This window comes from Genypterus blacodes, unplaced genomic scaffold (genome assembly GCF_046128005.1).
Source record: "Genypterus blacodes isolate CSIRO-AG114 ecotype Tasmania unplaced genomic scaffold, CSIRO-AGI_Gbla_v1 ptg000032l_1, whole genome shotgun sequence".
NCBI lineage: Eukaryota > Metazoa > Chordata > Actinopteri > Ophidiiformes > Ophidiidae > Genypterus > Genypterus blacodes.
In genome coordinates, this window is record NW_027466845.1 from 3,572,501 (window position 1) to 3,598,747 (window position 26,247).

The window sequence follows — 26,247 nt, forward strand, 5'->3', positions numbered from 1 at the left end:
AATATTCAAGAGGACTAGATGAGACGAATGTGTTTGCCTCCTAAAAACTCTTAAACACAAGTAGCTGTCAGAGCTGGAGTGCGTCTTTTAAACACACAGCACTACAGCGGGGAAATGAATGAAGAAACGCATCTGTGATCATTGGTTTCTGCTCTGAAAGCTCCAGAGTTTATTCACCAACAGCAGAGGGCCAGATGATAGGAAAGTCTACATCCAAGAACATATCTTGGGTGTAGTAATTGGATTATCAATGACATCAGCATCAAATGATATGGAGGGATGAGGCTGATGCGTGTGGTGATGTTGGTACAAACAGCATCAGGGTTTGCGTCTTTTGAAGTAGCTGCGTGTGTGTGTGTGTGTGTGTGTGTGTGTGTGTGTGTGTGTGTGTGTGTGTGTGTGTACCTTCGTTGTAGACTTCACGCCGCTGGGTTCCTGGCTGGCCTGCAGGATGCTGTTTCTGCTTCTTAGGAGGCCGCCTCTGTACGGCCGCCATGCTCATGTTGCTGTCTGTAGATAAGGGGCTGCCTGGACGGTGGCCTGATGGAGTCATTTGGTATTTCCGTGCTGAGAATAGAAAACGGGCTTCCATTACTTCTTCTGTACCAACATAACGGTGGTAAGTGTGTTTTCTTTCTCTTTCTTGTAGATTTGGAGGTATTGTGTCTTTATAAACCTTACCTGAAGCTCCTCCCACTTCCTGGCCAGGATACTTGGCCACCCTGAGGCCTGAATACTCTGCAGCTGCGGCAACAGCTTGGGCGAAGTCAGCATCGGTGAAGAAGGATCCATCTGATGAACTAACAGCACTCGACCTCCCTGAAGAGACATTATCCTCTTCAGACGCCGATCCCCATCCATTAATCATGGAGCCAGTCACCGAACTCTCCAGGTCGCCCACGCTAGATGCGGGCGTCTGTTCCAGCCCCCGCAGCAGCAACCTCCGCGGATGCATCTGGGGATGAGGGTGTGTGTGCGGGTGGGTGTGGTGGTAGTGCATCTTGGCCACCTCTGCGTCGGTCTCGTCACCTTCTTCATCCTCCTCTTCTTCCTCCAAAATGTCGTCGTCCTCCTCCTCCATGCCGTCAGTGTCTAAGGCCAGCGGGCTGGGGATGTACCCATATGTGTGTGAGGGAGAGAGGGGCCGGGGAGGGGGTGGGGGGCTCATGGCGTGGCGTCTGCAGGATGCAGAGAGATAGATTCAGTAACATGCGTATGAAGCTCGTAGCATTCACCAGCTCATTAGCCGAGGAGCGCCTTATGCAAAACCTCCTTCTGGATGCCGTCTTCTCAAACACGCCAGATTTGAGATTTAGCAACCAGAAAGCACAAATTCAAGAGAAACAAAAGAACTGACTGCACATTTCACAAACTGACTCGTTGGCAACATATGGAGACGTGTTGTGTACTGTGTATTCTTGTCACGTGTTAAAAGACTAATTCCTACAGAAGCGTTTCCCTTTCTGAGCGATGCCGTCCTGCAGCATGTTGGATGCTTCTGTACCTGCGTTCGTGGCTGTCAGGTCCGTCCTGGAGCATGGGCTGCATCTCCTCCTGGGGCGACGGGGTCAGAGTGGCTGTGGACTGGTGACTATAAGACACAGCGGCGGGGGAAGAGGCCGCACCTCGGACAGGAGGCGTGGGCCCCCTCTCCATCTCCTCTTCCTCCTCCAGCTCGTCGGGCTGCAGGTACATGCGAGAGGGGGGCATGGGGCACTGCATGTCCGGGTCACAGCTGCCAACGCAGAGAAACAAGCCTCGTTAGCTCACATCACTCAACCAAAAAAGGAATGTTTTTGTGGCGAACATACGCTAAATATGAATGCGTTTGATATAAACCTCGCATGAATATACAGGAAACCCTCAGGCCAAATACTTGTGGTGAATAAAAGAAGGAAAGGAGGGAGGATGAAATAGTTCTGTATGTGTGCGGACAGGATTGGCTGTGTCTTTGTGTCTTTGTGTCTACACGTCTGTGCTGACATGTCCCACCTGTCTTCCATCGGCAGAGAGTACTCGTCTGTGGTCCGACTCGGGGGTGGGTTTGCAGGGGGAGGGGGCAGGAGGTCGGCCCAATTCATTGTGCTCTGTTTAGGTAGTTTGGGGGTGCGCATTCCCTTCTTCTGACCCTGACTCCCTGCTCGAAGAATGGAAAAAAAAAAGGATTCCGTCAGTCAACCGCACGCCCGCAAGACGTGTTTAGATTCACACCTCCATTATTAACGTCCGGGAAACCACAAGGAAAATAAAGAAGGAATTGAATGACAAAGGAAAAAACATATTTTACACTTTAGAGTGCAAAGGCTACGATGCAAACCGTGTGTTATGTACACACTGCAAACAAGCCCACATGCCTCACAGCTTTAATTAATGAGAGATGCTGTTAAAATGGTGAGATTTCAAAAAGCATTATTATCCAGAGCTAAGAGCAAAGGTAAGAGAGAAAACAGCAAGAAAAGCCTCCAATTAATTCCAAACTATTACAATTGCAAACCAATGAGGTGTGAGCTGCAGGGAGCACTAAAGGCGTCTCTTAATGGCTCCAACTTCAAACGCAAATATCAGAATGGATACGTGGCATTAAGGTGGCAGTGTTGCATGCCGTCTGCAGTGTGTTATCATTTGTCCTTGTCCTCAGACGGACATTTAAGGCTCTGATGATATTAGGCTGCTCCGCACTAGAATTCAAGTGAAGCCAATTAATAGGGATGCAAGGACGAACGGAAGAAGCAGGAAAACACAACAAAAAGGTATACAGAGTCTGACCGATAAGAAAAAAGAGCCCCTTATCTAATTTTCCTTTAAATATCCCTTGGATGACATTGTAGCCACAAAACAATGGACGCAAACAAATGCCCGGGCACGGCTCTCGAGCCTTTGTTCGGCCGCATTGTTGTCAGTTTCCGCTTCTCCTTTCATTCGGCAATTTTCCACTTTCTGAAGGCATCTCCTTTTCAATTCCTCCTCAAGATCAGGTTGACATGGAAATTAATCACATTACCATTTTAAAGCATCGTGCATTATTAGCGTCTCAAAGTGATTTATTGCTTTTGAGGAAAGCTGGGATTTTTAAATGGAGCTCGGAGGGTGTGTGTATGTGTGTGTGTGTGTGTGTGTGTGTGATTATGTGGTTCACAACAATAATAAGCTGGAAAATGCAGGCGATTATGTTAGAAGGAGTGAAGAATGCCCTTAAGAATAAACCTCCAAACAGCTTTAAGAGGGAGGAAGACATATATTTGGATGTGTTTGGTAAACGCTGATTTGATAAACTCTGTTGTCAACTAACTCCACCTGTTGTGTCTCACTTACCGGAGGTGCTGCTGCTGCCCCGGTCTGAACTGTTGTAGGAGCCTCCGGTGTGGCTGTCAATGGCCTGGTTGTAAGGAATGGTGGCCTGCATTGGGCTGTCACCTCCTCTGTAGCGGTCTGAAGGGGAGAATGGAGAAAGGAGTGTGTGTTAGTTTGACCCCCAGGAGGACATACACACAACTCAAGGATAAGCAGTACGCAACTACTGTATATACACACAATGAGTCCCTGTACTAATGAGTCATGACACAACATGCAGGTCATGTTTGATTATTTGGGGGTTAGTGTTTTAACTCATGCAAGGCCTTTGCAAAGAAAAATCATAAATCTATCACAGCAGATGTGCCACATCAAGGTGATGATAGATTCAGTCAAAGCATCTTAGATCCTGTTATCTTTGTGTTCCCTTTAAGAAACCTGACACCAAAGATAAACCCTCACACACCTGCCTTCATCAGAGACAGACAGCCCGGAGAGCGTGAAAAGAAAGGTAATCAGGCCTGGCCCCACATTTTAGCCCTGCAAAGATTATACATGATTGCATGGAAGGTGATGAAGGGCTGGAGAGATGGCATACAGACGAAGATGAGCAGAGAGAAAAGATGTGATGTATGGTGATGAAGCTGAAAAAGGAGCAAAAGCAAGAAGCGAGGAAAACATGAAATTCTTCTAAAGCTTCCGCGGTGAGGCGAAGGGGAACCAGGAGAGGAAAGAGGAGGAAGATCATGGATTGGAGATGATGCCTGTTAACCGTGGACGGCCGAATATTCCACACACTCACCCTTGTTCAGCTTGTTTTGCTCCATGATGTTGTACTGCAGCTGGGAGCTCATTTCCTGTTTCTGTTGCTGGACTAAGGTGGGCTTCCAGCAGTGTTTCTCATTCATCTCCCCTCCACCCCCAACATGTCCAACTCCTCCTCCTCCTCCTCCTCCGCTCCCTCCGGTTCCTCTGTCCGAGTTCATGTTGTTGCCCAGGATGGAGGACTGGATGAGCTGGGTGGTAGCGTACGGCGTGGGCTGGCCCCCCGGCCCCACAAAGCGCCCGTCCTTCAGGTTGGGGCTGTTGAAGGTCTTCATTTCATTGATCTTGTTGGACAAGTCTACATCTCCATAGACCCCTGACTCTGGCACCATTAGGTTGGTCTGCTTGTTTTCCATCTGGTTGTTATAATTGGCGATGCAGTCGGCTGGAGAACATGAGGAGGGTATTTAGTCAGTCTCATCTCAGAGTGCCAGGGCAGTGTCAGGGTTGGAGACAATAAGGGATCAGCACCAGAACTCTAAACACAATTCGCTATTTCAGAAAATTACGAGAAAACATTTAAGGTTCATTTTGGGGAAATCTCTCTCTTTCTATTTCACTTCAAACTCCATTGTGTTTGTCAGAGGCGAGCGACACAGGTGGTGCGACATCTCCCTGCGCTTCCCTTTCAATCTCAATCTCGCCCTGGTGATTTTCAACGTGGGTGTCGTCTCCTGTTCTCTCCCATCTGATGGCGGAGGAGGCTTCGCTCATTGAAAGGGACAGAGAGACGCGTCTGTATCAAAGGCCTGGAACGGGCGCGCGCCGTAAAAGCACAGCTCCACTGACAGATCCAATTTTCCCTGGCTCATAAAATATTCAAATCCTCCAGCAGATCTGAGAGCCAGCCTTGCGGTAAATACCAAGGCCGGCCGTAGGTGCACGCCGCTCGTGCCGCACGCCTCGCGTTTCGGCGGCTCCCACACTTCAAAGGTGGACGTGTGAGAGCACCCCTATGGCTCAGATAAAGGGACATTAACTCCTATTTCTTTGCTCTGTCACCTCGTCAGTGATCCTCTTAATGTACACAGAGTTTAGGTTTGGCACACACACAAAGCATGCATCTGGCAAGCTCTTTAGCGTCATACACTGGGGTGTCATGCGAAGAGTGAGTGCTGCCTTTAGCCTGTTATTCCTTCTGAAACAGCCAACACCGTGTTACACAGCAGTCAAACACTTCAACCTCAGAAGTCAGATTAGGATTTTCCCCTATCCCGGCGGCGGTGATGGCTTTGCTTTGACAGATGCACCTGGATTTCAAAGCGTCTCTCTGACCCCTGGGTGTTTGAAACACACTGAATAAACACAACTTACTGGCTAAAGTCTACAAGATGAATTATTAATCCTTCTTTTGGAAAAGGTTTAAAGTGAGAAAGTAGTGAATGGCTGGATGGATATGAGGCAGAACAGCTGGAGATAAATGATGGGCTGCCCTTAAAGGCACAGTCCCAGTGTGCATAATTTAGCACGTAAAGTATTTCGCTGCGGCCAATGTTTCCGAGGATGAAGTTGTTTAAGACGTGTATCATGGAGGAAAATGAGAAACATTAAAGTCTCTGTCATCCAAGCTGTTTTAAGGGATTTTCTGCCAGTTTCTCTTATCATACTCTCGTTAGATGGGTCACCGCTCTCTCTCTGTGTGTGTGTGTGTGTGTGTGTGTGTGTGTGTGTGTAGCTATAAGCCAAACTCCCTCTCTTGTGTTTTGAAAGTTAAAGCAGTGCTGACTAAACTAAATGACCACCTGGTGTTGCGCCATAATTCTCCCTCTGTTCCCGGAGCACCCAGCCCCACTTTACTTCACCTCCACTCACACACTCTCTCTCCTCCCTGCGCCCGCACATTCCCGTATATGCTTTAACGTACAGCCTCATTCCTCACCAGCCACTTCCTGCCTCTCCACCCATCTGGCCTTCCAGGTGCACCTTTTCGCTCTCTATCATTCTCGCTCCCTCCCTCGCTATCTCTTCCGCCCGGTTCTGCCCACCGTAGGCAGTCCAGCCTTGACCTCTGCGTCCGCTCCACATTTCTTAAATAAGTGAGCACTTAGGGGAAATTACATTACCGGCTATAACAACAGTATGGAAATCAGCAGAGCAATTCGATTAGCAACAGAGTAGAGCCATAAGCCTCCCTCAGTCTGCTCTTTTTTATTTCCTGCCTAAAACAGCTCCACTTTAACCTCAGATAAATCAGGCACACGAGCACACAGCCGTTCTTAATCCCAATATTTCTCCAGGTTTTTCTTGTGGGTACTTAAACAAAGGCGAGACACACAGAACATCTCTCCGGGGAGCTAACCTAGATATCCCATTTTACTTCCGTTCGCACTGCAGATTCCCTGGCTCTTACATTTCTTATCTCTACGGTTACGGAGAACATTTTGTCAAGGGCAGGATCGGTGTTTGTATGGGGGCGTCGCCTGAGCGTGGCAGGGTCGGCGGGACGTACCTGGACGGCTGTACGTTGCCAAGTTGCTGTCGCTGTTGCCATTGCCTGCAGTGCAGCAGTTAATGCTGCAGTCGTTGTGGTTGGAGCAGGAGTTGGGCCATGTGTCAGCCAGCCAGGGCTGAGTGGCAGATTCTCCTATGTTTAGCAAACCGGGCCTGGAACAAACGGGACCACATGGTTAGAACCAAATGCAAGGACTGGACCAAAACCAGCCTGTCAGGTGTGTGTGAGTGAACGGAATGTTTATCTATGTAGAAGGGATGGAAAACCAGGGATTCAGTTTCAGTACGTTTGCCTTTTTAACACACACACACACACACACACACACACACACACACACACACACACACACACACACACACACACACACACATTAGAACAGTTGATAGTTAAATAGATTTGTTGTGCTTGGCTTGTCCTCGTCGCCTGAGCCCTGGTGAGCATCATCGGCCCACTTAGATGAGACAGTCGGATGGAATTCACTCCCAGAGTTGTGCGATGTGAATCCTGAGCAGCCAGTGAACCGCACACACTCGCCCCCCAGTGGATTCCAACGTGTCACAAAACATCTCTATCATGTGAAAAGTTGAAGTCAGGCAAGGAAAGAAGTCAAACTCCAGCACGTAAAGAAGAAGAAGAAGCCGTGGGGAGCAGCTCTTCATCATCACCGGCTATCCATCTCCTTCATTTCCATGTCTGGGTTTTTGCTCGGGCTTTCACCGAAATCCCAAAGCACTCCCCGGATCTCTTGTTCAGCAGGATTTCTCCAGACTGACCTGGGCCAAACTCTGGACGTGTTTGGCCTGAGCGCAGACTAAGCCGCCTCTCTTCCTCATGAATCAATCCACCACACACACAAAGACCCGTACATTGAGTTCAAACCTCCACAGAATGACCACACGCTGCATATTCCTACAGTGAATTAACATTATATTACGTTTCTCCGTCTGCACTGAAACGACTGGTTTGTGGGATTGGTTCTGAGTAATGAACACATTTGTCTTGTGCGGCCAAATACAATCCCACAATAGCTCCTCAATCACGCCGGCGGTTGATATTGAATGGCCATTGTCTTTGAGCACAGCTGACATCGCCACACTGTGTATGGGATTCAATCAGAGGAATGAATAATATAATGAATATAGATTTACCACTGGTGGCTCCGAGCTACTTATCAATTATCACCCACACACACAAACGTACACATATTGAGTACACTGTAGCGCCACAAACTGATGCATCTTCCTCTTTGTGTCTGAGCGCTCCGTCTCCCAGCTGTATGAAACCATGCCAAACACAATTCAGCCGTTCCTCAAACGAGCGTTCACAAGTTCACGCAGTGTTTGTCCGGCCCGAGCGTTTACAGCATCGCCGTCTCTACACAATGCACCATTCCACAGCACATAGGTGTGTGTGTGTTGTTGTTGTTGTTGCCGTGTGGGCGTGTGCGTCTCCGTGGATGTTTTGAACGCGATGCGATGGCACAGCCTGGTGGCCGCACGTGGTTCTCCTCTGTTTGGGATGAAGATGGGCTGCTGGGTGGACTACATTGTGCTTTGTTCCTGTGAGCATCAGAACACACCTAATACACTCCCTCGCCCCTCTGCTGCTCTCTGCTGCGTTAGGAAGTCACAGCACTCCCCCTAGTGTTTGTTAGAGCGCACTACGCCTGTCAATGTCTGACATATGCGGTTGCTTGACGTCTTTCTTTACCCGACCGCCTAAATGTGGCTTCGCTCTACTCCTTATTTAGCTTCGATAATGTCTAATAATTGAAATTTAAAGATACATTCTGTGTCTGCAAACGTTTATGAATGAACTCTTACCTTCCGGCGCTGCTTACAGCTTCTCCACCTCGTTGATACGCCACTGTAGGAAAAAGAAGACACACCACTCCCATTACTACAATCATCACAACACTATCAAAGCTCTGACATCCACTTGATTCATGTGACATCGGGTGTGAGAGAGAGAGGGTGTGTGTTCCATCTCGGCATGTTTCAGCGTATATGCACGTGAGGATAAGTGAGTCAGACGCAGCAACAGGAGGAGAGATCATGTAAACAGCTTGTGAAGAAGAGCAGAGATCCCGAGCGCTTTGGCTGCCTGCCGCCGCCGCCGGGTTCAGTGCGTTTGGAACTCTGCAGGTCAGACTCTTTCACGGAGCTCTTAAGCCGGCGCTGTGCAAAGGAGAGATAAACTTCCAACTTTAATTACAATGTCTCCCCCTGAAGGGAGGGAAGGCGGGAGGAGAGTCGCGGCCGGGGCCTCGATTGTCCGTCTCCCTTTCATAACAGGAAGCCTTGTGAACCTTGTGGTCTAGGTCTGCGCTGATAGAGGAGCTTTCACATCGGCTGTCTTTAACGCCAACCAAAGTAATGCTTTTCAAATCTCAATCTGCTCCGAGATGAAATGGACATAATGGACACTGCTACACTGCGGTTTCACACAGAGTTCCTCGCCAGCGACCTCCTACTTAAAGAGACGGCAAAACAATAAGGCCTCCGTCACCAAAAATCAACTCCCTTAATGTTTCACCTTGAAGACTTCCAGTAGATGGAGAGACGAGCTCACAGCTGCAGGATTCTACACCTGAATGAAGGCCCGGAGGCAAACGGGAGGAGGAGAGGGGAAACAACGCTCCCACTGTTTAGATACAGACTCTGCACTGACAAGATTAGCCGGTGCAACCACAAACACGTACAGTGGGCACCTTTGTCTCCCCGTCTCATGCAGCGTTTTAGTTCAACCGGAGCGTTGCCAACACGGCTGACAGTCTCAGGAGGAGGGGGGGGGGGGGGGGGGGGGAGACGCAGGATATCAGATGGATGCGAGTCGACGGGAGGGTGAGAAAGAAAGTGGAGAGGACTGTAAACAAGCTTCTTCTTTTATCTGTTTACCCTGCGTCAACTCAAATCACAGATAACCTCCATAGCTCACCTCCTCCTCCTCCTCCTCCTCGCCTATCTAATTGGTGCGTTGGAGTGCCGGTGTGTCATCCTCTTAAATCCCTTCAGACTTTGCCAAACAGCTCTTTGATCAAGTTACCGCCGGTTTTTACAGCTTCTCAGGAGAGCGTCCTGCTCCTCTTATGTTCCCACACGACCTCAAACATTTTGTTGGAGGATTCATCTCCAGGTAGACGAGCCGCCTAAGTGCTGCCGACTAACTGAGTGTGCGTCTCTTAAGGCATTTTTGTGCCATCTGGGCTGTTGGAGGCCATCGGAAGACGCTTTTCACAGAAACGGAGAAAAGGCTGGTTGTCAAGTACGGAGCATGAATAAGAGAGGAGTCTTACCTGTGGGTGTGAAGGTGAAGGACGGCACTGTGAGGAGAGAGGAAGAGAGAAATGGAAAATAGGGGAATTAGTACTTCTACACCAGATGTTAGAATTATATCCTGTTACACAATTTGTCTTATTTTAGTGTTTTGATCCATATTCACTCGCTACTTAATTCCTGCGACTGAGAATGGAGCAGCTGCTGGTTCAGATCCAGGCCCAGAGTGTCAGAGGCCAAAGGGGGAGGGTCTCTCTCTCACACACACACACACACACACACGATCTGTTTTCCTGCTTTGTCCTACACTTACATCATCGCCCACACAGCTCAATTACTTTACACTTTGGAGTAAGAAACCTGTTTGCTCGGCTTCTTCTTCTTCTTCTTCTTCTTCTGCGGCGGCTCGGGTCTTGTCAGGCCGTATCGTGCGCTTTAGTTTCAGCATATTGCTAACTTCCTTCAAGTACTTAAAAGAGTTTATACTGCAGTAAACATCACAGTTGGCGCAGCGTTGCATCACGTTGACAGTCGACGGTTGTGCGCTGCTTCGCCTCTTTTTCGCCTTCAGCTTAACAACAATATGTCTGATTGAATCGTCGCCCGAACCCCAGACGCTGCTGCTGCTGTCACATTGTTATTCCTTTTTTATTTCTCTAAACAATCTCTTCATGCAGTACCGGGCGCTAACAAATGCCCCATAAACGCCACAATCATCTTATCGTGTTTGAATCTGTCCCCTTGAAGCTCAAAGGAGTCCAAAGATTTAAGCGCTTGAACGGTTTCTGTCTGTGTGATGAAGGGTAGAGACACTCCGTATGCACGGCTCTGCGTGAGGAACAGTAACGTGATTGAAATGAATAAATCACATTTCCAGTCTGACTGTCGCCGACGCTCTGACCGGCGCAGGATGAAGCAGGAGAAGTAGTTTGCTTTTTCTTTTGATTATTTCAGATTTTGTGGCTTCAGATCAAACAAGTTAAAGTGACATCGCACAATGCTGTCGTTTGTATTTCTCACACTAGATGTTGTTGCGCACATTTCATTCACTAGAAGGGAACTTTTAGGATTTAACGACCAGAAGTGTAATTATTAGACGCGCACACACACACGCCTACACACACACGCCTACACACACACACACACACATATACACACACACACACACACACACACACACACACACACCGGGTTCTGCACAGCTTCCCAATTCAACCTATTTCACCCTGAGTGCAGATTGTTGCTTCATGTGGTTGCAATTATTCTCTTCAAAACATTCTTGGTTTACCAGTTCCAACAAAGACCGCGGCCTCATGTGGTTTGGGTGCAGAAGGAGAGGATGCTGGAGGGGGGCGGAGCCTACGGTGCCCTTGGAGGAGCTTTGTTTGTATGAGCAAACATCAACCTACAGACGCACAGATAATGAGCCGCAGGGTGACCTCAGCCTACACACTGCACCGCTCTGTCCTCAGGCTTTGGAACGTTTGTTATAGTTGGAAGTTCTCATTCCGTAGCCACACATTTCCCTCGACTGCTTTTTAAGCTGCTGTAGTCGTAAAGAAACCAGTATAGTTCTATTTTGATCACGTCAGGTCAATGTCTCGGGTCAAAATGTCTCAACTCACTGGCAACTCCAACTCTACAATCAAACATGTCATCGCCAAAGCATCAGAACACGCAGAAAAACGATCTTGTGAGGTGTTTTAATGTAAAGCACAGAACGCACAGGTGTGTCTAAAAGCCCAGAGCCCTCTGATTCTAAATTCCAGTTGTCAGGGAGGCTGCGGTGGATTGAGAACCCGTATCCAGCCCGTTTATTCGACGTGACAGCCGCAGATTAGCACGGGGATGAGCCACCCTGTTGTCTGTGCGTGTCTCAAAGGTTGAAGGGTGGGATCTCCTCTAACCCTGGAAGTCGGCGGCAAACCTGAGCCCTGGAGCTTCGGGAGGGGGGCTGGATGGTGGAGGTGGCAGCAGCTGCACAGCCCAGGGCTACGCATTAAGGTAGACCACACATACGCCAAACTCCTAAAGAAAGGCTAATAGCACTCTTTATACTCTCAGCACTGTGGGCAGAGGTCGGGCATGTCATGAACTTTACAACTGCGACTGAAACGAACTGCGGGTTAGACGAAGGCCAAGCTACTAACACGAGTCCAAATGGGCGCTAGGATCCTTTGAAAAACACGCGATAAACACTCACTAACAACAGCGCGGACAACAGCGCGGCTCGATACTCGCTCACTCACTCACTCACTCCTCCGCGTCCTAAGGGCCTCGTGCTGAGATGACGATGAGGAGACCCCGAGCATGTGAACATGTCAGTATGCCCTTGATAATGAGAGATTACTGCAAAACATTCACTTTCCCAGCGCAGTCAGAAGGGAGTTACTGCGAGGGGAGTTGTTGGACCTGAAAATGTACTTTAATGAAAAAGCTCTTCACACACTCTTGCGGAATCGGTGTGACAGATGCATGAAGAAGAAATAAAACAGTTCTTTGCAGTCAGATCACATCCTAAAGTTCTCTACAGGAAAAGACTCACTCAGGCTTCACCTTGAGTGTGTGACAAAGACGTCTTTATACGTGTCTGTGTGTGTGTGGCAGAGGTAGGTAGTAAGGCATCTGGATTAAAGAAGACAGAATGGATCGAACACGTGGGATCAAACACAGGTACTGACCCTTGCGTATGCCTGCGTAGCTGCTGGAGAGTCCGTTCCTCTTCTTGCGGTGTCGGTACAGCCAGATGCTGAAGACCATCAGGATGATCCAGCAGGCGGCGCCGATGCCCGCGATGAAGGCCGGCTGCTTCACCACGTCGGAGATCTGCTGGGACAGGGGGTTCTGCTCGTCCACCACGTTCTCCTCGATCCGCCCGGACGCGTCTGAGGGCGAGAGAGGGGGGAGGTGAGAAACGAATGCAAGGATATAGACGACACGACTGGCAGGCGCGAGGACTTGATGACATGGATGAAACCAAGAGAGTTAGGGACGTGAAAGTGGTAAGGAGACAAAGATGAAAGGAAGAGATGTGTTATTCACAACAGAAATGTGAAAGCTGGAGCTGCAGCCTGGGAAAGGGAAATTATTTTATAAGTAAGTGGAGTCAGGAGGCGAGGGTGCACAAATATGAACACGCTGCTTTCTTCTGACACACAAAAGGGATTCTTCATCTCAGCTGGTGAGAATAAACCCGAGTTGTAGAAACGGAGTACTTTCTCTCCATTATTCAAAAGGTCTTCACTTCGAATCCCAGCTAACGGTGGCAGGTGAGCTGATAAGCGCTCGTATGAAGCCAAAGGGATTCAAACCTGGAGGGGGGTGGCAGGATGCGAGCTGGGGGCGGGGCCAGGACGGACAGATTTTATCATCATATAAATAAATCGGGTGAGATCATCCTCCGACACAGACTCCACAGCAATTAGCAAACTGAGGCGCATCTGTGACGAGCGGCGGTGTGAAAAGGCTGGAAGCTGTTTGTGCTGCCAAACACGCCGTAAAAAGAAGAGAACAAGTCTGCACGGCCGCTCGTAACACACAGTCTGTTTTTCTCATCTGTCTATTCTCTCTGTGCTTCTCCTACACGAGTGATACATGAAAGGCCGCGCCGCCGCGTTCACTCCCCCCCCCCCTCCGCCTCCCCCATTTTGAGTATTCTTGCTACTCCTTCGTCTTTTCATCTTTCATCTCGCAGCGACTCCCTTCTATCGACTCTCCCAACCGGTGGCCAAAGCTCCAAAAGAAACCGACTCGTTGCTTCTAACCCCATATACCCGCCCCTACCACGCCACCCTCACCCTCCTCCACCCCCTCCCTCCGGTCTGCCTTTGTCTCAATTCATTCAGTCCGTGCCCACATCCATCTGTCTTCTCTCCTCTCACTTCCGCTGGTCTGGCTCAGCGAGCGCGGCGGTGTGCCGATGTGACTAAGCAGCCCACGAGGGACTGCACAGGTATCTGGGCTGGGATGACGCATGCGAGCTCGGCGTGACAAATGCATTTGGAGGCGAAGCGCTGGTCCCTAAGGCGCATTGTTCCACTCTGGCGTTGGAACACGGCAACGATCGCCACAGGAAGTCTTCAAGTGAGAGAAATTGTATCAGTCACAGCTGATGGTTCTTCATGCCCATCCTGGCTCACTCAATCACACACATTTAAAACCAGATGGAGCTCTCTCTCTCTCTCTCTTTCTCTGCCTCTTCCTGCTATTCATGTGTTTCCCATCCATCTCCTCTGTAGGATCTCTCAGTCGGAGCAGAGGAGTGAAGCTGACAAAATACGTCTTTCTACACTTAAGAACCCTGAGCCTGATGCAGTATACTCTGCGTTCCGTAGCCATAATAACACGCCGCGTCTGAGCCCACACACTGCAGGATTTACTACTTTGGTTGCAGCCAACTCACATCCCTGACTGAAGGAGCCCAGCAGGGCGCGGCCGCCTGCTGAAACAGCTCGGCCACACAGGAATCTGAAGTGCCGATGTTGATCACGGTGCAACTCGGGTAAAAGTCATGTCAGGGTGCAGAGAAGAGTGACGTGAAACCTCTCAGACAGATTAGCTCTCTGAGAGTTTCCTGTCATTCAAACTGGGTTGTGTTCTTCTGTCGTCTTGGCATTAACTGTAATCACTGAGCTGATGATAATGAAGGAGAGGACAGGCAGAGGCTTGATCGTGTCTGTGAAAAGGAAAGGATTACAGAATTGTGTGATTTTTCCTTGGCAGGCTCTTATCTGAATTAAAATCTTTGGATTAAGACGGATTAATGTCATAATTATTTGTCAAATGATTGGAGTTGGCTCTTGCGTGCAGCCTGAGGGGACACGTGGGACAGAGAACACATCCATGACAAGACCTGCTGCCGTACAAATGCAGCAGGAATATAAAGGTTGCTTGTACTCACCCAGCTGGACGTAGGTGACATCGCTCTTCACCCCTGGCCCCGCCCCCGTGCTCGCCGCTACCTCCACGCGGTAGCGGATCCCCGGGGCCAGACTGGGGATCAGCACAGAAAAGGTCGAGCCGTCAACGGTGCGGTTGATGTGGTACCTGCTCTCGTTCCCTAAGCACCAAATCTGCCAGAATGGAGAGAGAGAGAGAGAGAGTGGAGAGTGAGGTCGTGTTGTGAAGGCCCTGGTGACAACACTTACTGCTGGTGCCGTCGCCACTGTCGGGCCTCTTAAATTGGTTTGTGCTGCCATTGCGAGCCTTCAGCACGCTGGGTATAGCATTACATCTCTGAGGTAGGCAAACATTTCAAAACAGGGCGTCATGTTGAACAGGCTGTGTGCGTGGGTATTAGGTGAGGTAGCCATAACACATCTCAGTGTAGCCTTAAGCCCACGACAAGCAAATGGGGATCAGTAATCACCTCCATAACACAGTTTCAGCAGAAGCTAAGTGCTGTCACTCCCAGGAAGGAGAGCGGTCGCCCGGGTTAACTCGACCCAGGACCACAAAGAGAGCCATACATCGGGCCTGGAGACCTCCACATCCTGAACCCAACAATGATCTGCTTTCTTAACCCCCCCCCCGCCCCCCCTACCCCCCTCCTGCCAGTTAACTAGGTTAACATGCACGCTTCCTCGGGTGTGTGTGCTATACCAGGGTGCGCGGCCGTGTGTGTGTGTGCGTGTGTTTGGACACGTGTGAGCTACAAAGCTATGAAAGTTCCCGTGCATCTTCTAAAATAGCGGCGAGTGTGTGTGCTGCGAGGGAGCGAGTACAGTAATGAGACAGGAACGCTCTCAAGATGGACTTAAAAACCATGAAATTACTTTAAACCCTATCAGCTCCAAACATTTACCTGGGAAATGAACAGTGGCTTCATTTTTTTCTTCCCTCCAATGACTGAGCCTCATCTTCCTCTCTAACCCTTAAGCTGCATATATATTCCTTATTATTCCGCCTACAACACTTTCCAGTTAGAATGCAGGAGTGGAACAGCTTAATGTGCTGTCTGGAGTGAGGTCACCACACAAAGACCAGACGTTATCAGGTGAAGGGAGGAGAGAAGGAGCTGGAGAGGTGAGGAATGCATTAGCAAAGGCCAGACGGACGACTGGAATGATAATGGAGCTCTGCCTTCTTTTGTCCTTGTGTTTGCATGCAGAGACAATCAATGAATCTGTACATCTCTCTTTTTAGAGGTGTGGGAGAATTTCTTGTCAGTGCAAATATCTGATCGATTTATATAACTTCCACATTAACTATTGGATATTAAATCTTTTAAACGTTACCAAGCAGTAACTATGAAGGATTGCAGTGTCTTTGAACGCCACAAGCTGTGTGTGCCTCTCCTCTCCACCAGATGGCACTGCCTCATAACGATTCCCACCGAGCTGCTCTGCTTTCTTTCTTTCTTTTTCTTTCTTTCTTTCTTTTTTCCTCCCTCCTTCCTTCCTCCTTCCCTTCCTCCTGCCATCCTTCCTTCTTTCCCTCCTTCCTTCCTTCCTTCCTTCCTTCCTTCCTTCCTTCCCTCTTTGAGCTTGTGTCCTTACAGTAATCAGAGCTGCGTGGCGCTCATAAAGGTGAGCCTCCATTACTTCTGTGTGTGTGTGAGATGTCTGTTTTCCTGTTAAGGGCGCTGTTGTTGTGTCTGTATCTGCTTGTGTCGCCTCCTTTGTGCATTTCTACACTCAGACGTGAGACCTGTGGTGGCTGCTGTGTGATTATTATGTTGTTGTTTTTTTTACCTTGTACTCCTGGACCACCCCATTTTGCTCCTCTTCTGGAGGGGGTTGCCAGGAGACCACGATGGCGGTCCCATTGTCCCCGCTCTCCGCCACTGTAACCTCGCGAGGAGGGGCACTGGGGGCTGAGGGAGGCAGACAAAAGATTTTTTTTTGTTAAACATACCTTCATAGGATACAGAGATTTTCATAGTCTGCTGTGTCGCCTCGTCACATTCAGCTGTCAGTGTGTTTCCATTATCTCTGCTAGAGAGCGAAGCTGAGGTGAGAACAAAGGGCCACTAATCAAAATTAGGAGGCTTTTATCACCAAAACGTTTCCATTCAGCTCCAGCTTTTTTTGTGCTTAAATGGATGGAAACAAGTATTTACTCAAAACAGAGCGAGGCTCATGATGGCCGGGCCCGTGGCATCGTATGAATGCAACCCCTGATGAGTCCTGTGGTAATTATAGTGAATTAATTATGGATAGAACATAAAAAGACGTAATCACAGGATGATTGAGTTTGATGAAAACATGCGGTGTTCTGGTCATGGGAAGACAAAAATCATGTTTAGAGTCCAGAAAACAATTATCAACAAAACTGGGAACAAAAAGGAAATTCAAGAGTAACACACACACATGCACATGCACACACACACACGCACACACGCACACACACAAACAAAAACACACACACACACACACAGAGTACACATTAAACTCCTATTTTCCTTGAATTCCACATAACAGTCCAGAAATTAAAATTAGCTGTTGGCTTTTGGACAAACCCGATGAAAAATAGTAATAACACTTGTACTGGTGATGTATACATGCGTTTCCATAGAGAATGCTCCCTGGCATGCATCAACACCCCGCAATTTAACATAACATAATGCACCCACACTGCCTCTGCTGTGAACAGCTGTTATGTTCTCTCACACATGCAAGCTGTGCATATAAAACAGTACAAACATGTTACACGCATGCAAACACAGCCTCAACAAAGACAAACCCCGCCCACCTTCCTCCAGCGTCTTGCCAATTTTCACATCGCTGTCCGTCCCCTGGAACTCGTTGAAGAAGGGACGGACTTTGAACTCGTACGTGACTCCCTTGCGAAGCTGCGGCACGACGGCGCTGTCCTCGCCGGGGGTCCGCACCTCGAACACGGCCCACTCGCTCCTCTGCAGCCCCTCTGGTGAAGGCCGGTACATCACCTTGTAGCCTTGGATGTACTGAGACTGCTGCTCCACCTGACCGGAGAGGAAACACAAGAGGGAGAGAGCGGTGTCAGCCTGATGAGGTTAGGGGCTTCACAACGGAAAATGTTGCAGTAATGTGTTCGATTACAGCGCCGATGGACAGCTATGGATCGGTGCGACTGATGAAGCGGTCGCCGGCGTGCAAACTCATCACATCACGGCTCCGTTTGTCCATCCACATCTACATCTTTCTCTTCCACTGCCTGTGTATGCGCCATTTGGAGCAGCAGCGATTTGTGCAAAACCACAGTATGAGGTCATTGGCCAGAGGTTCCTCCAAGTCTGGAGCTGGTTAAGTAGGTCCAGAGCTCACAGAGCTCACAGAGCAGCCTGCCTGTCTCATCCTGCCCCTGCTCTCCAGTCTGACTGACTGACTGAGCAACGGGACCTTTACAGCACCAGAACGCCAGACGTTCAGTCGTGACACCAGTATATTTTTTCTGCAGCTAAACTAAAGCATAAAACGGAGGTAGGTGGTATGATTGTGTGTATTAGTTTAATCTAGGATTAATTAATGCTGGAGTCAAGGATAATGGCGAGGCAGTCTGCTGATATCCCCACGAGTCTCAGTGGAAGGAGCGCCGCGCTGGCTTGTAAAGATTTTAGTGATTTTCTGTATCCCGCCTCCATAAAACATCCTGCCAGCTCAGGTGGTCTTCATTAGCCAGAACACTGTGCAGCCATTTACCACAACGGCAAAAGAAAAGGAAAAAGAAAATGTAAAAAAAAAAAAAGATCCTCCACATTGGGAATAGATTTAACCCTAGGAAAACCAGGAAACCGTGACGCTTCCATACAACGCACGGCTCCCATTGTTGTCGCACCGTGGAGACCTCGTGGATTCCCCCCCCCCCCCGCTGGAACATTCCAGTGAGACAGGCTAACTGGGCAGTAATGTTTTAAATCAGTCTTGACATGTCCGTATCCTTTTCACGTTGCCCCGGTCTCATTCATCACTCACTGTGGCACTTCATAATACCTGGGAATGCAGGGGTGTCCGTGTGTCAAAACCCAACAAACCCTCTGACTCCTCACCGGGGCTCTGGCTATGTGCTGGCCTGCTGCGCACCAGGTGAAGCTCCGATCTGTAGTTCTACTTTGTCATACTCTGAAAAGGACAGCGGCCGTCTGATACGCAGGTGGACCCAAGTATTCTAGATCCAGCTTCAGCTTGTACCAGCAAAAAAAAAAAACTCCCACTTCTACTCTTCTTCCTCCTCCTCTCCCACCTATCCGCTTTAACATCTGCAAGCCATTTCCACTTAAGAGCGTGAGCTGGCCGCCTCTTCCTTCTCACTTGTATTATTTTAACAGCCGTCAAGTGTTTTCAATCAGAGAGGGCACAGGCTGGCACGCCACACACTGCCGCACAGGCCTCCGGGAGCTCTGGAGTGGAGGCTTGAGTGGGTGTGAGCGGCCTGCTGAGGGTAAAGCTGCAGCTTAGTCGGCCTCCCGTCAGCTGACCGGCTCTGGCCCCGCAGCAGATGGTCACTATGAACACTTGGATTGTGTTCCAAGCGCTTCTCTCTCTCTCTCTCTGCAGTGTCCGTCCTCTGTAGGGTGCTAGGGCGTTAAGAGCGTTAGTTTTGGCTGAGTGACCGGGCAAATTGACCATAGGTACACAATGCTCAAAAAGGAGGACCCCTGGTGCTTTAACAAATGATGCAACTGGCAATCTGGCTGCACACCGAGAAGAGGGGGAGAGAGAGAGGGGGGAGAGAGATACGTACCGTCCACTGCACCCTGACAGAGGAGGAGGAGAGGATGGTGGGGTTGTGCAGGTGGATGACCACTTCCCCCAGCTCCCTCTGGATCTGACGGTGGTCCACACCCTGGCTGGTGGGGGGGATATCTGCATAAAGAAGCGTCAACATCAAAGATTAACAACCTTCCTTCCTGCGAAACTACAGCAATAGCTCAGATTGCATTAATGGAGCCGTCCCCACCTTGTGTTTTCACAGCTTCGGTGATGGGGCTGGGGTCGCTCAGCCCATAGGCGTTGGCTGCTCGTACTAAGAAGAGGTAGACCGCGCTGGGCTTCAAGCCCTTCAGTACAAATGACTCAGTCTTCACGTGTTCTGCCAGGGTCTGCCAGCTGCTCCCTGATGCATGGCTGCGGATACATCACAGAGATTCACGGTCAAATTATTGTAATAAGCCGCCGCCGCCGCAGTTGTTTGAGTTTCTCGGTCGGTGAGTTTTACCTGAAGGCCTCTACGATGTAAGAGGTGGGCGTGGCGCCGGCGTTCAGGTTGGGCTTCCAGGTGAGGGTGACAGAAGTGCGGGTGACGTCGGTGACCTCGGGTCTGGAGGGGGGGCTGGGGATCAGGTTTGGGTCGGTAGGCCTGTTTGGTTGCACCGGAGCTCCAAACTCTAAATGTAGAACAGAGACAGAGGAAACAGGTGAGGATGAGGAGTTTAACATGACATCACACATCCTCAGCCTCTATTTATCTCTTAATTTGACTCCTATCCTTTGAGAAAGTGTGACAAAGTGATTTTACAGAGGATTTGTGGTTTAAAATGAAGGATTTATGTAAAAGCTCGGTGATAACAGGCCTTTATGTGCTTTACCTTGAACCTCCAGGTAGGCTTTCCACGAGGCTTCCCCGCTGGGCGTGGAGGCGATGCAGGTGTACGTGCCGGTGTCACCAAGCTGGAGAGAGACAATGGAGGAAACCATCAGCTTGCCTGTGGTTGTTTAAGAGTAAATGACTTCAACATAAGGCACATATCCGCTTTTTTGTATTGTTGCCAGATCTCCCGTTCACCTTCACCATCCCCACTCAAGCTATTTGATATTCCGCAGCCGTCTGTAGCAGGCAGCTGTCACCGCCTGATAATCTCAGAATCATCTCCCTCATAGCAGAGGACTGGGATAAGGCAGCTGGAAAGGCCAAGCGGCAGACTCCTCTCAGTCAAATGGAAAAGCTTTTCACAGGATCATAGACTAATTGGAGACCTTCTTTCCTCCCTGCGCCGCCGCCGCCCCCACCGAGGCAAACCGACATGGAAGAGGCCGCTCCGCAACAGATGTGCTGACAATCTGCGGTGGGATATATACGTGGCGAGGTCTCTGTTTGTCACGGAGTTTTGGATACGACTGTGTGTTGGTAACAGAGAGGCACGCTGACGTCTCAGAGCGGAGGGTTGTGTAGGATTGATGTATGCGAAGAAACGAAAGCAGTCTGCACTCTAATTTACCGTTTAAAAGACGGTTCTTTACTCCAATGTTATTTCGACGCCTAAAAATAACGAAACGTATGGAATATCTTCACCGCACTTCTGCTCCGACGACTGTATTGGAATTCTGCGGCTCTGTAAAATAATTGTATTGTGGTTTGTGGGCGCTGTGTGGAGCTGAGAGCTTCTGTGCTCGTCTGAGAGGGAAACAAGAGCGAGACAGACAGAGACAGATAGAGTGTGTGCACAGTGAGTGTGAACGCGTGCTGCCAGGCCCACGCTGGAGGTGGAGAGGATTTATTTTCCCTTCTGACAAGTAGGGAAAACGTATTATTACTCGATAACAGTAATGGCTGCAACGTGACGACCGCATTAAGAGGAAAATAAAATTACCCTGCGCATCAAAAACATCTTCATTAAAATGTTGTCAGAGGGAAGTGACATGTTCATTAATGTAAAGTGCCCGCGGAGTTGCGGCGCCGCCGGGTTCAGATGTGAGCCCCTCACGCTTCCCGCCGCCTCTCACCGGACGCCGCAAACACGGCGCAATCTTGTCACCGCGAGACGCCGCAGCATTCATCAGAGCGCCGCAAACTGACGTGAACTCTGACCCCTCCCCTTCTTTGACGCCTCCATCTGGAAGACACGTCTGCCCCCCCCCCCCCCGTTTGTGTCTCCCTAAGAGCGTGTTCAGCGTCACGCCGCCTCGCCCCATCTCTCACACACACACACACACACGCAACACAAAAACAGCGAGCGTGCTGAGTGACAGGAGCTGCAGACTGTACGACTTCACAGAATCCATTTCAATCCCGCGACAAATGAGTGACAGCCCGCTGAGAGCCGGCTGCCGGCAGGGAACACGGGCTGTGTTTACCAACCAGCAGGGGATTTCCTCACACACATTGGATTAGATATGGACAACGTTGATGTTTGTTTTGAATGGACTTTGAATTCAAAAGGAGCCTGGTATACAATCTGACAATCACACTGAGTGCAAACATCACAGTACAGCGTTTGGATCCGCCGTCGTACCTTGGCGTAGCGGATCTGCAGCGCGCCCGTGTCCAGCTGCTTGACCCTGGAGTCGTGGGTGGACACCAACACGCCGTCCTTTCGCCAAAGGATGGTGGGGGCGGGGTTACCGGCCGCAAAGCAGTTCAGCGCCACCGTGCCGTCCACCGCCACCGTCTGATTGTTGGGGCCCTGGCGGATCACTGGCGGGGGCCGGTCAGATACGACTGCGAACGGAAGGAAACAAGAAGTGAGCAATTAGGTGGGAAGATGGAAACACGAGGAGGGGAAACGGTGAAAGATGAATGTGTGCTGCAGGGAGGAAGAGAGGAGGAAACAGAAACACGTGGGGGGGGGGGGGGATGAAAGGAAGGGAAAAAGGCACATAATGGAGGGAATCTCACACACTGCGTGGAGTCATGTAAGAGTGTGAAAGGCTTAAGCGTGGTGGGAGAAAAATCAAATCGAATTTTAAGAACTGGAAGCAATTTTCTAATCCTTCAGCAGCAGGAGTTGACCTTAGCCAAATAAAAAGTGGCATAATTAAAATGAAACAGCCTTCAGATACTTCAGGCTCCTCGCTGCAGCTACCAGACGCCTGGCACGGTGCACGCCACCGCCCAGCCAACAATCCAGCAGGCCCATCCCCCCAGCCATAAAACACAACATGGGAGAGGGGGGGGCCGGCTTCAAAAACACACCAGAGCAGCCAGAGCAGACAGAGCAGACAGAGACACGTTATTAGCATGAGGACATTTAAACCCCGCCTCCCTGCCTCCTAGTTTGTGAACCCGGGGGCGTTACAAACAACAAACAAACAAAGAGAGAGAGGGAGAGAAAGGGAGAGAGAGAGACAGAGAGAGAGAGAGAGAGAGAGAGAGAGAGAGAGAGAGAGAGAGAGAGAGAGAGGATGTAGCGCCAGGGGAGAGAAATAGAGAGAGAGAGAAAGAACGGAGCAGATCGAGGGGAGAAATGAAAGAACTTAATTTCATGCAACCGTTCTTTTCATTGTGATCTCGTCGCTCCTCAGTGTGATCCATCATATTCGTGCTATAGGTTGTCTGTTTGGCTGCGATTATCATTATTATTCATAACACCATTCATGACCAAAACTATCAGCCGCACTGATTTACAAGGAGGCTGCAGTCAGTGAGAGGCTATCAAATTAATACCTAATGCAGTGCGGTGGCAAACACACACTGATGTATGTGTGTGTGTGTGTAGATGCTCAGGACCACACTGCGGTCTAATCTCGGGGCGGCTTTGTCTTTGCTTTTGTGTGCTTGGGACGGTGCAATTACTAAAACATTGTCAGCATGACCTGTAATTACCAGATCTGCCTGCGGAGAAGCCGTGGCCTCGGAGCGGCCCGCTCGCTTTAATAACTGTTATTATTGTCCAGAGAGCACGGCAGAATGAGAGAGACGTGGAGAGAGCCAGAGAGAGAGCCAGAGAGCCGGAGAGAGCATACCAGAGTAAGGCCTGAAATGAAGAAGGACATTTGCTAAATGAAGGGATGAATCTAGGTGTGTCATAGACAAAATAATAGCTGCTCCGATCGCTGTGGCGATGGCGGGAACGGAGCCAAGGTTGCTCCGCCAGGCTGTCAGGGATTGGCTAGCGGAGTAATTAAAGGACCCAATCCAGACCTCACCACACAGCTGCAGCCTTCCAACGGCACACAGCAGCGAGCCAGCCACGGAATAGCCGAGGAGACGCGAGTCAGTGTGAAGCCAGCAGAGCCAAACGCTGAGCCACGGTCTGCCTGCACAGGCACCAGAGAGTCTCTACCTCTGACAGGCACACACTGAGCAGGCCAGACCAAACCCCACAAACCCAAATTCGGATATTAATACGCGCTGCAGCACGACCGCAGCGTATCAGATGAACAGTATTATCCTGCTGAGCCAAAGATTTACTCAAACACCAATATTTATCCACTCAAGATTTCTTTCAGTATTCCTCTAATTCCCTCTGATGCTTTGCTTTATTCGGGAGTGTTTGCGATTGAAGGCTTTATCGCTCACCGTCGGTGACCTCCAGCAGAGCTTTGGTGATGACGCTGCCGGCGATGTTGAGGGCCTGGCAGCTGTAGTAGCCCATGTCTGAGCGCTCGGCGTCGGTGATGGTCAAGTCCCCCGTCTGGGACACGGAGAAGCGGCTGGATGGTTGCGGAGGTTGGTAGGAGAACAGCAGGTTCTGTCAGAGATGAAAAGGAATTAAGATGCTGTGAGACGTTTAAGGGCCGTATGGCGAGGATGAATTATTGAGATGAGCTGAAACTCCAAAGATGGAAACGGAGGATTCAGAAAGTTTCCAAACTGTTTCTCTTCTTTCTTGATGTGAAAAATGGAGTCAAATAGAGAAGGCAGCATTTTTTAGAGATCATTTTCTAAGTATGATGTGTGGTGTTTGGAATTATGAAGGGAAAGAAAAAGCTCTCCAAACGCACAGCCATTAGTTTCTGACATGAAATGAAAGCGTCTCTCAGGAGATAGAATCAATTGTGTGAACTATGCTAACAAATACTTCCACTTCTTAGTTATTTAGTTGTTTTGGAGCATCGCGTGCGTTTGCTGGTCCTACCTGACTGCCCTCTCGCTGCCAGAAGATGGCCGGCTGAGGGTTCCCGGTGGCCTCGCACTGGAAGGTGACGGTCCTGCCAACTCCCACCACTTGGTTCCTCGGTCTCACCGCAAACGCTGGGGGCACTGAGGGTGGTAGCCACGAAAACGGTTAGCCATTGAATACACAAACACAGCTGAGTGTATTATTATAGATGCCATCTCTTACAGTTACAACTGGGCCTGGGGTCATTTGAATAAAAGAATAAAGGGACATTTGACTGCTTGTATTCAAATGTGTTGTTGTGGGGGATTCAGGCTTGCTTTCCATTGTGTGTGTGCACAGAACATTAAACAGAGAGCAAATGCAAAACGCAGGCATATTATTGATGTAATGAAAAGAGAAAACAAGGGTTACTCCAGTGCCCCTCTCATTTGCATGGGCAAGGGCATGGACTATAAAATTTACATGGAAATGGGGAATAAATTTCAGCCATCTGTCCGCGCCGACACTCCAAATTGTGCAGGCCTCAATCTGGATGCAGGATCCATGCATCTTAATGACAAACTCCATCCTGGGCTAAGTGTGGTGTGATGGCCCCAAAGTCATCCATGCAGCTCTTATGGCCACGCTGTTAAAAGGTCAGAGCGGCGGGCCGGAGGTGAGATGATTCGCACCTTTCGTTCTAAAAGAAGGCTGGATAAGCCCTTTATAATACGGCACATCTGCTAACATTACATGTCTATTTGCACGGCGGGCTGTGCTGCACATAAAGGAAGGCAATCTGAAAGCTGTCATTTGAAATACAGACCTAAGACGTCCATGAATACGATGTGGGGGTGTGTGAATGCGTAACGGGGGAAATAATAGAATGAAATGATGCGGCTTTACCTTCAAGGCTTTTTTTTTCTCTCTTTTTTTTTTTTTTACCCGGTAATGTCCTTTTGTCACTGTTGCCCATGACAACAGATACATGAGTGCTGATTGGCGGGTGGAGTGGTGATGGGAGGAGGATGTAGGGGGGAGTGGTGACAGCTTCCTGTCTCGGTGAATAGGTGACGGGTGACATTTCAACTTACCAGACACGACTGAAAGGAAACAGAAACACAACAGCACAACAAGGCACGGATGAATAAATAAATAATAATAAAAAGGCATGACAGAGAGAGAGGAGAGATAAGGAAACAGAACGTTGAATAATGTGATGTCCACGGGTGAGAATAATCATGTTATTACACTTTAAACGAATCTATGACACGCATTATTACATCCTCCATTCAAACTCTAGGGGATCACATGAGACACACACACACACACACACACAAGGAGGAATAATCACCATGAGTAATTAGCAAGGCATTGAAATGAACAGACACAATAGATTCAACATTCCTGACACGCCGGTGTCTGGGAATCGCTCAAGGACAGGAAACATTCTGGCAGATTGGATTGAAACAAAAGCGACAGAGGGCAAACAAACATCATTATGAATCAAGCAGCACAGATGTTTGATGCTGCACGACATCAGGTTTTATTTAGTTTTTCCCTCTGCGTTCTCTCCAGGTGCTGTGCGAAGGTGAACGTCTCGGCACCCTTAATTGGGTTTAGAGCACCCGGAGGAGGAGCGGCGGCATCACGGGGCCCCTCCGGTCCTGCATGTGTAAAAGTCCGGGCCGTAAAAACACAAGGTGAATGTTAACCGTCACTCT

The 26,247-nt window shown here is 49.4% G+C and overlaps 1 protein-coding gene across 1 annotated transcript in view; it reads right to left on the reverse strand.

Annotated features, from left to right (window-relative positions):
• robo1 (roundabout, axon guidance receptor, homolog 1 (Drosophila)) overlaps window positions 1-26,247 on the reverse strand; it is a 124,489-nt gene that overhangs the window by 4,855 nt on the left and 93,387 nt on the right. The window contains exons 7-27 of the mRNA XM_076146049.1: window positions 25,618-25,626; window positions 24,560-24,684; window positions 24,001-24,172; window positions 21,995-22,200; window positions 20,351-20,432; window positions 19,981-20,149; window positions 19,723-19,889; window positions 19,507-19,628; window positions 17,536-17,767; window positions 16,536-16,657; window positions 14,744-14,915; window positions 12,525-12,728; window positions 9,864-9,890; window positions 8,392-8,434; window positions 6,566-6,720; window positions 4,094-4,501; window positions 3,313-3,429; window positions 1,993-2,137; window positions 1,505-1,735; window positions 682-1,178; window positions 406-567 (exon numbers count right to left, since the gene is read on the reverse strand). Coding sequence (XP_076002164.1) covers window positions 406-567; window positions 682-1,178; window positions 1,505-1,735; window positions 1,993-2,137; window positions 3,313-3,429; window positions 4,094-4,501; window positions 6,566-6,720; window positions 8,392-8,434; window positions 9,864-9,890; window positions 12,525-12,728; window positions 14,744-14,915; window positions 16,536-16,657; window positions 17,536-17,767; window positions 19,507-19,628; window positions 19,723-19,889; window positions 19,981-20,149; window positions 20,351-20,432; window positions 21,995-22,200; window positions 24,001-24,172; window positions 24,560-24,684; window positions 25,618-25,626 — 3,567 coding nt within the window. The remainder of the gene's footprint in view (window positions 1-405; window positions 568-681; window positions 1,179-1,504; window positions 1,736-1,992; window positions 2,138-3,312; window positions 3,430-4,093; window positions 4,502-6,565; window positions 6,721-8,391; window positions 8,435-9,863; window positions 9,891-12,524; window positions 12,729-14,743; window positions 14,916-16,535; window positions 16,658-17,535; window positions 17,768-19,506; window positions 19,629-19,722; window positions 19,890-19,980; window positions 20,150-20,350; window positions 20,433-21,994; window positions 22,201-24,000; window positions 24,173-24,559; window positions 24,685-25,617; window positions 25,627-26,247) is intronic.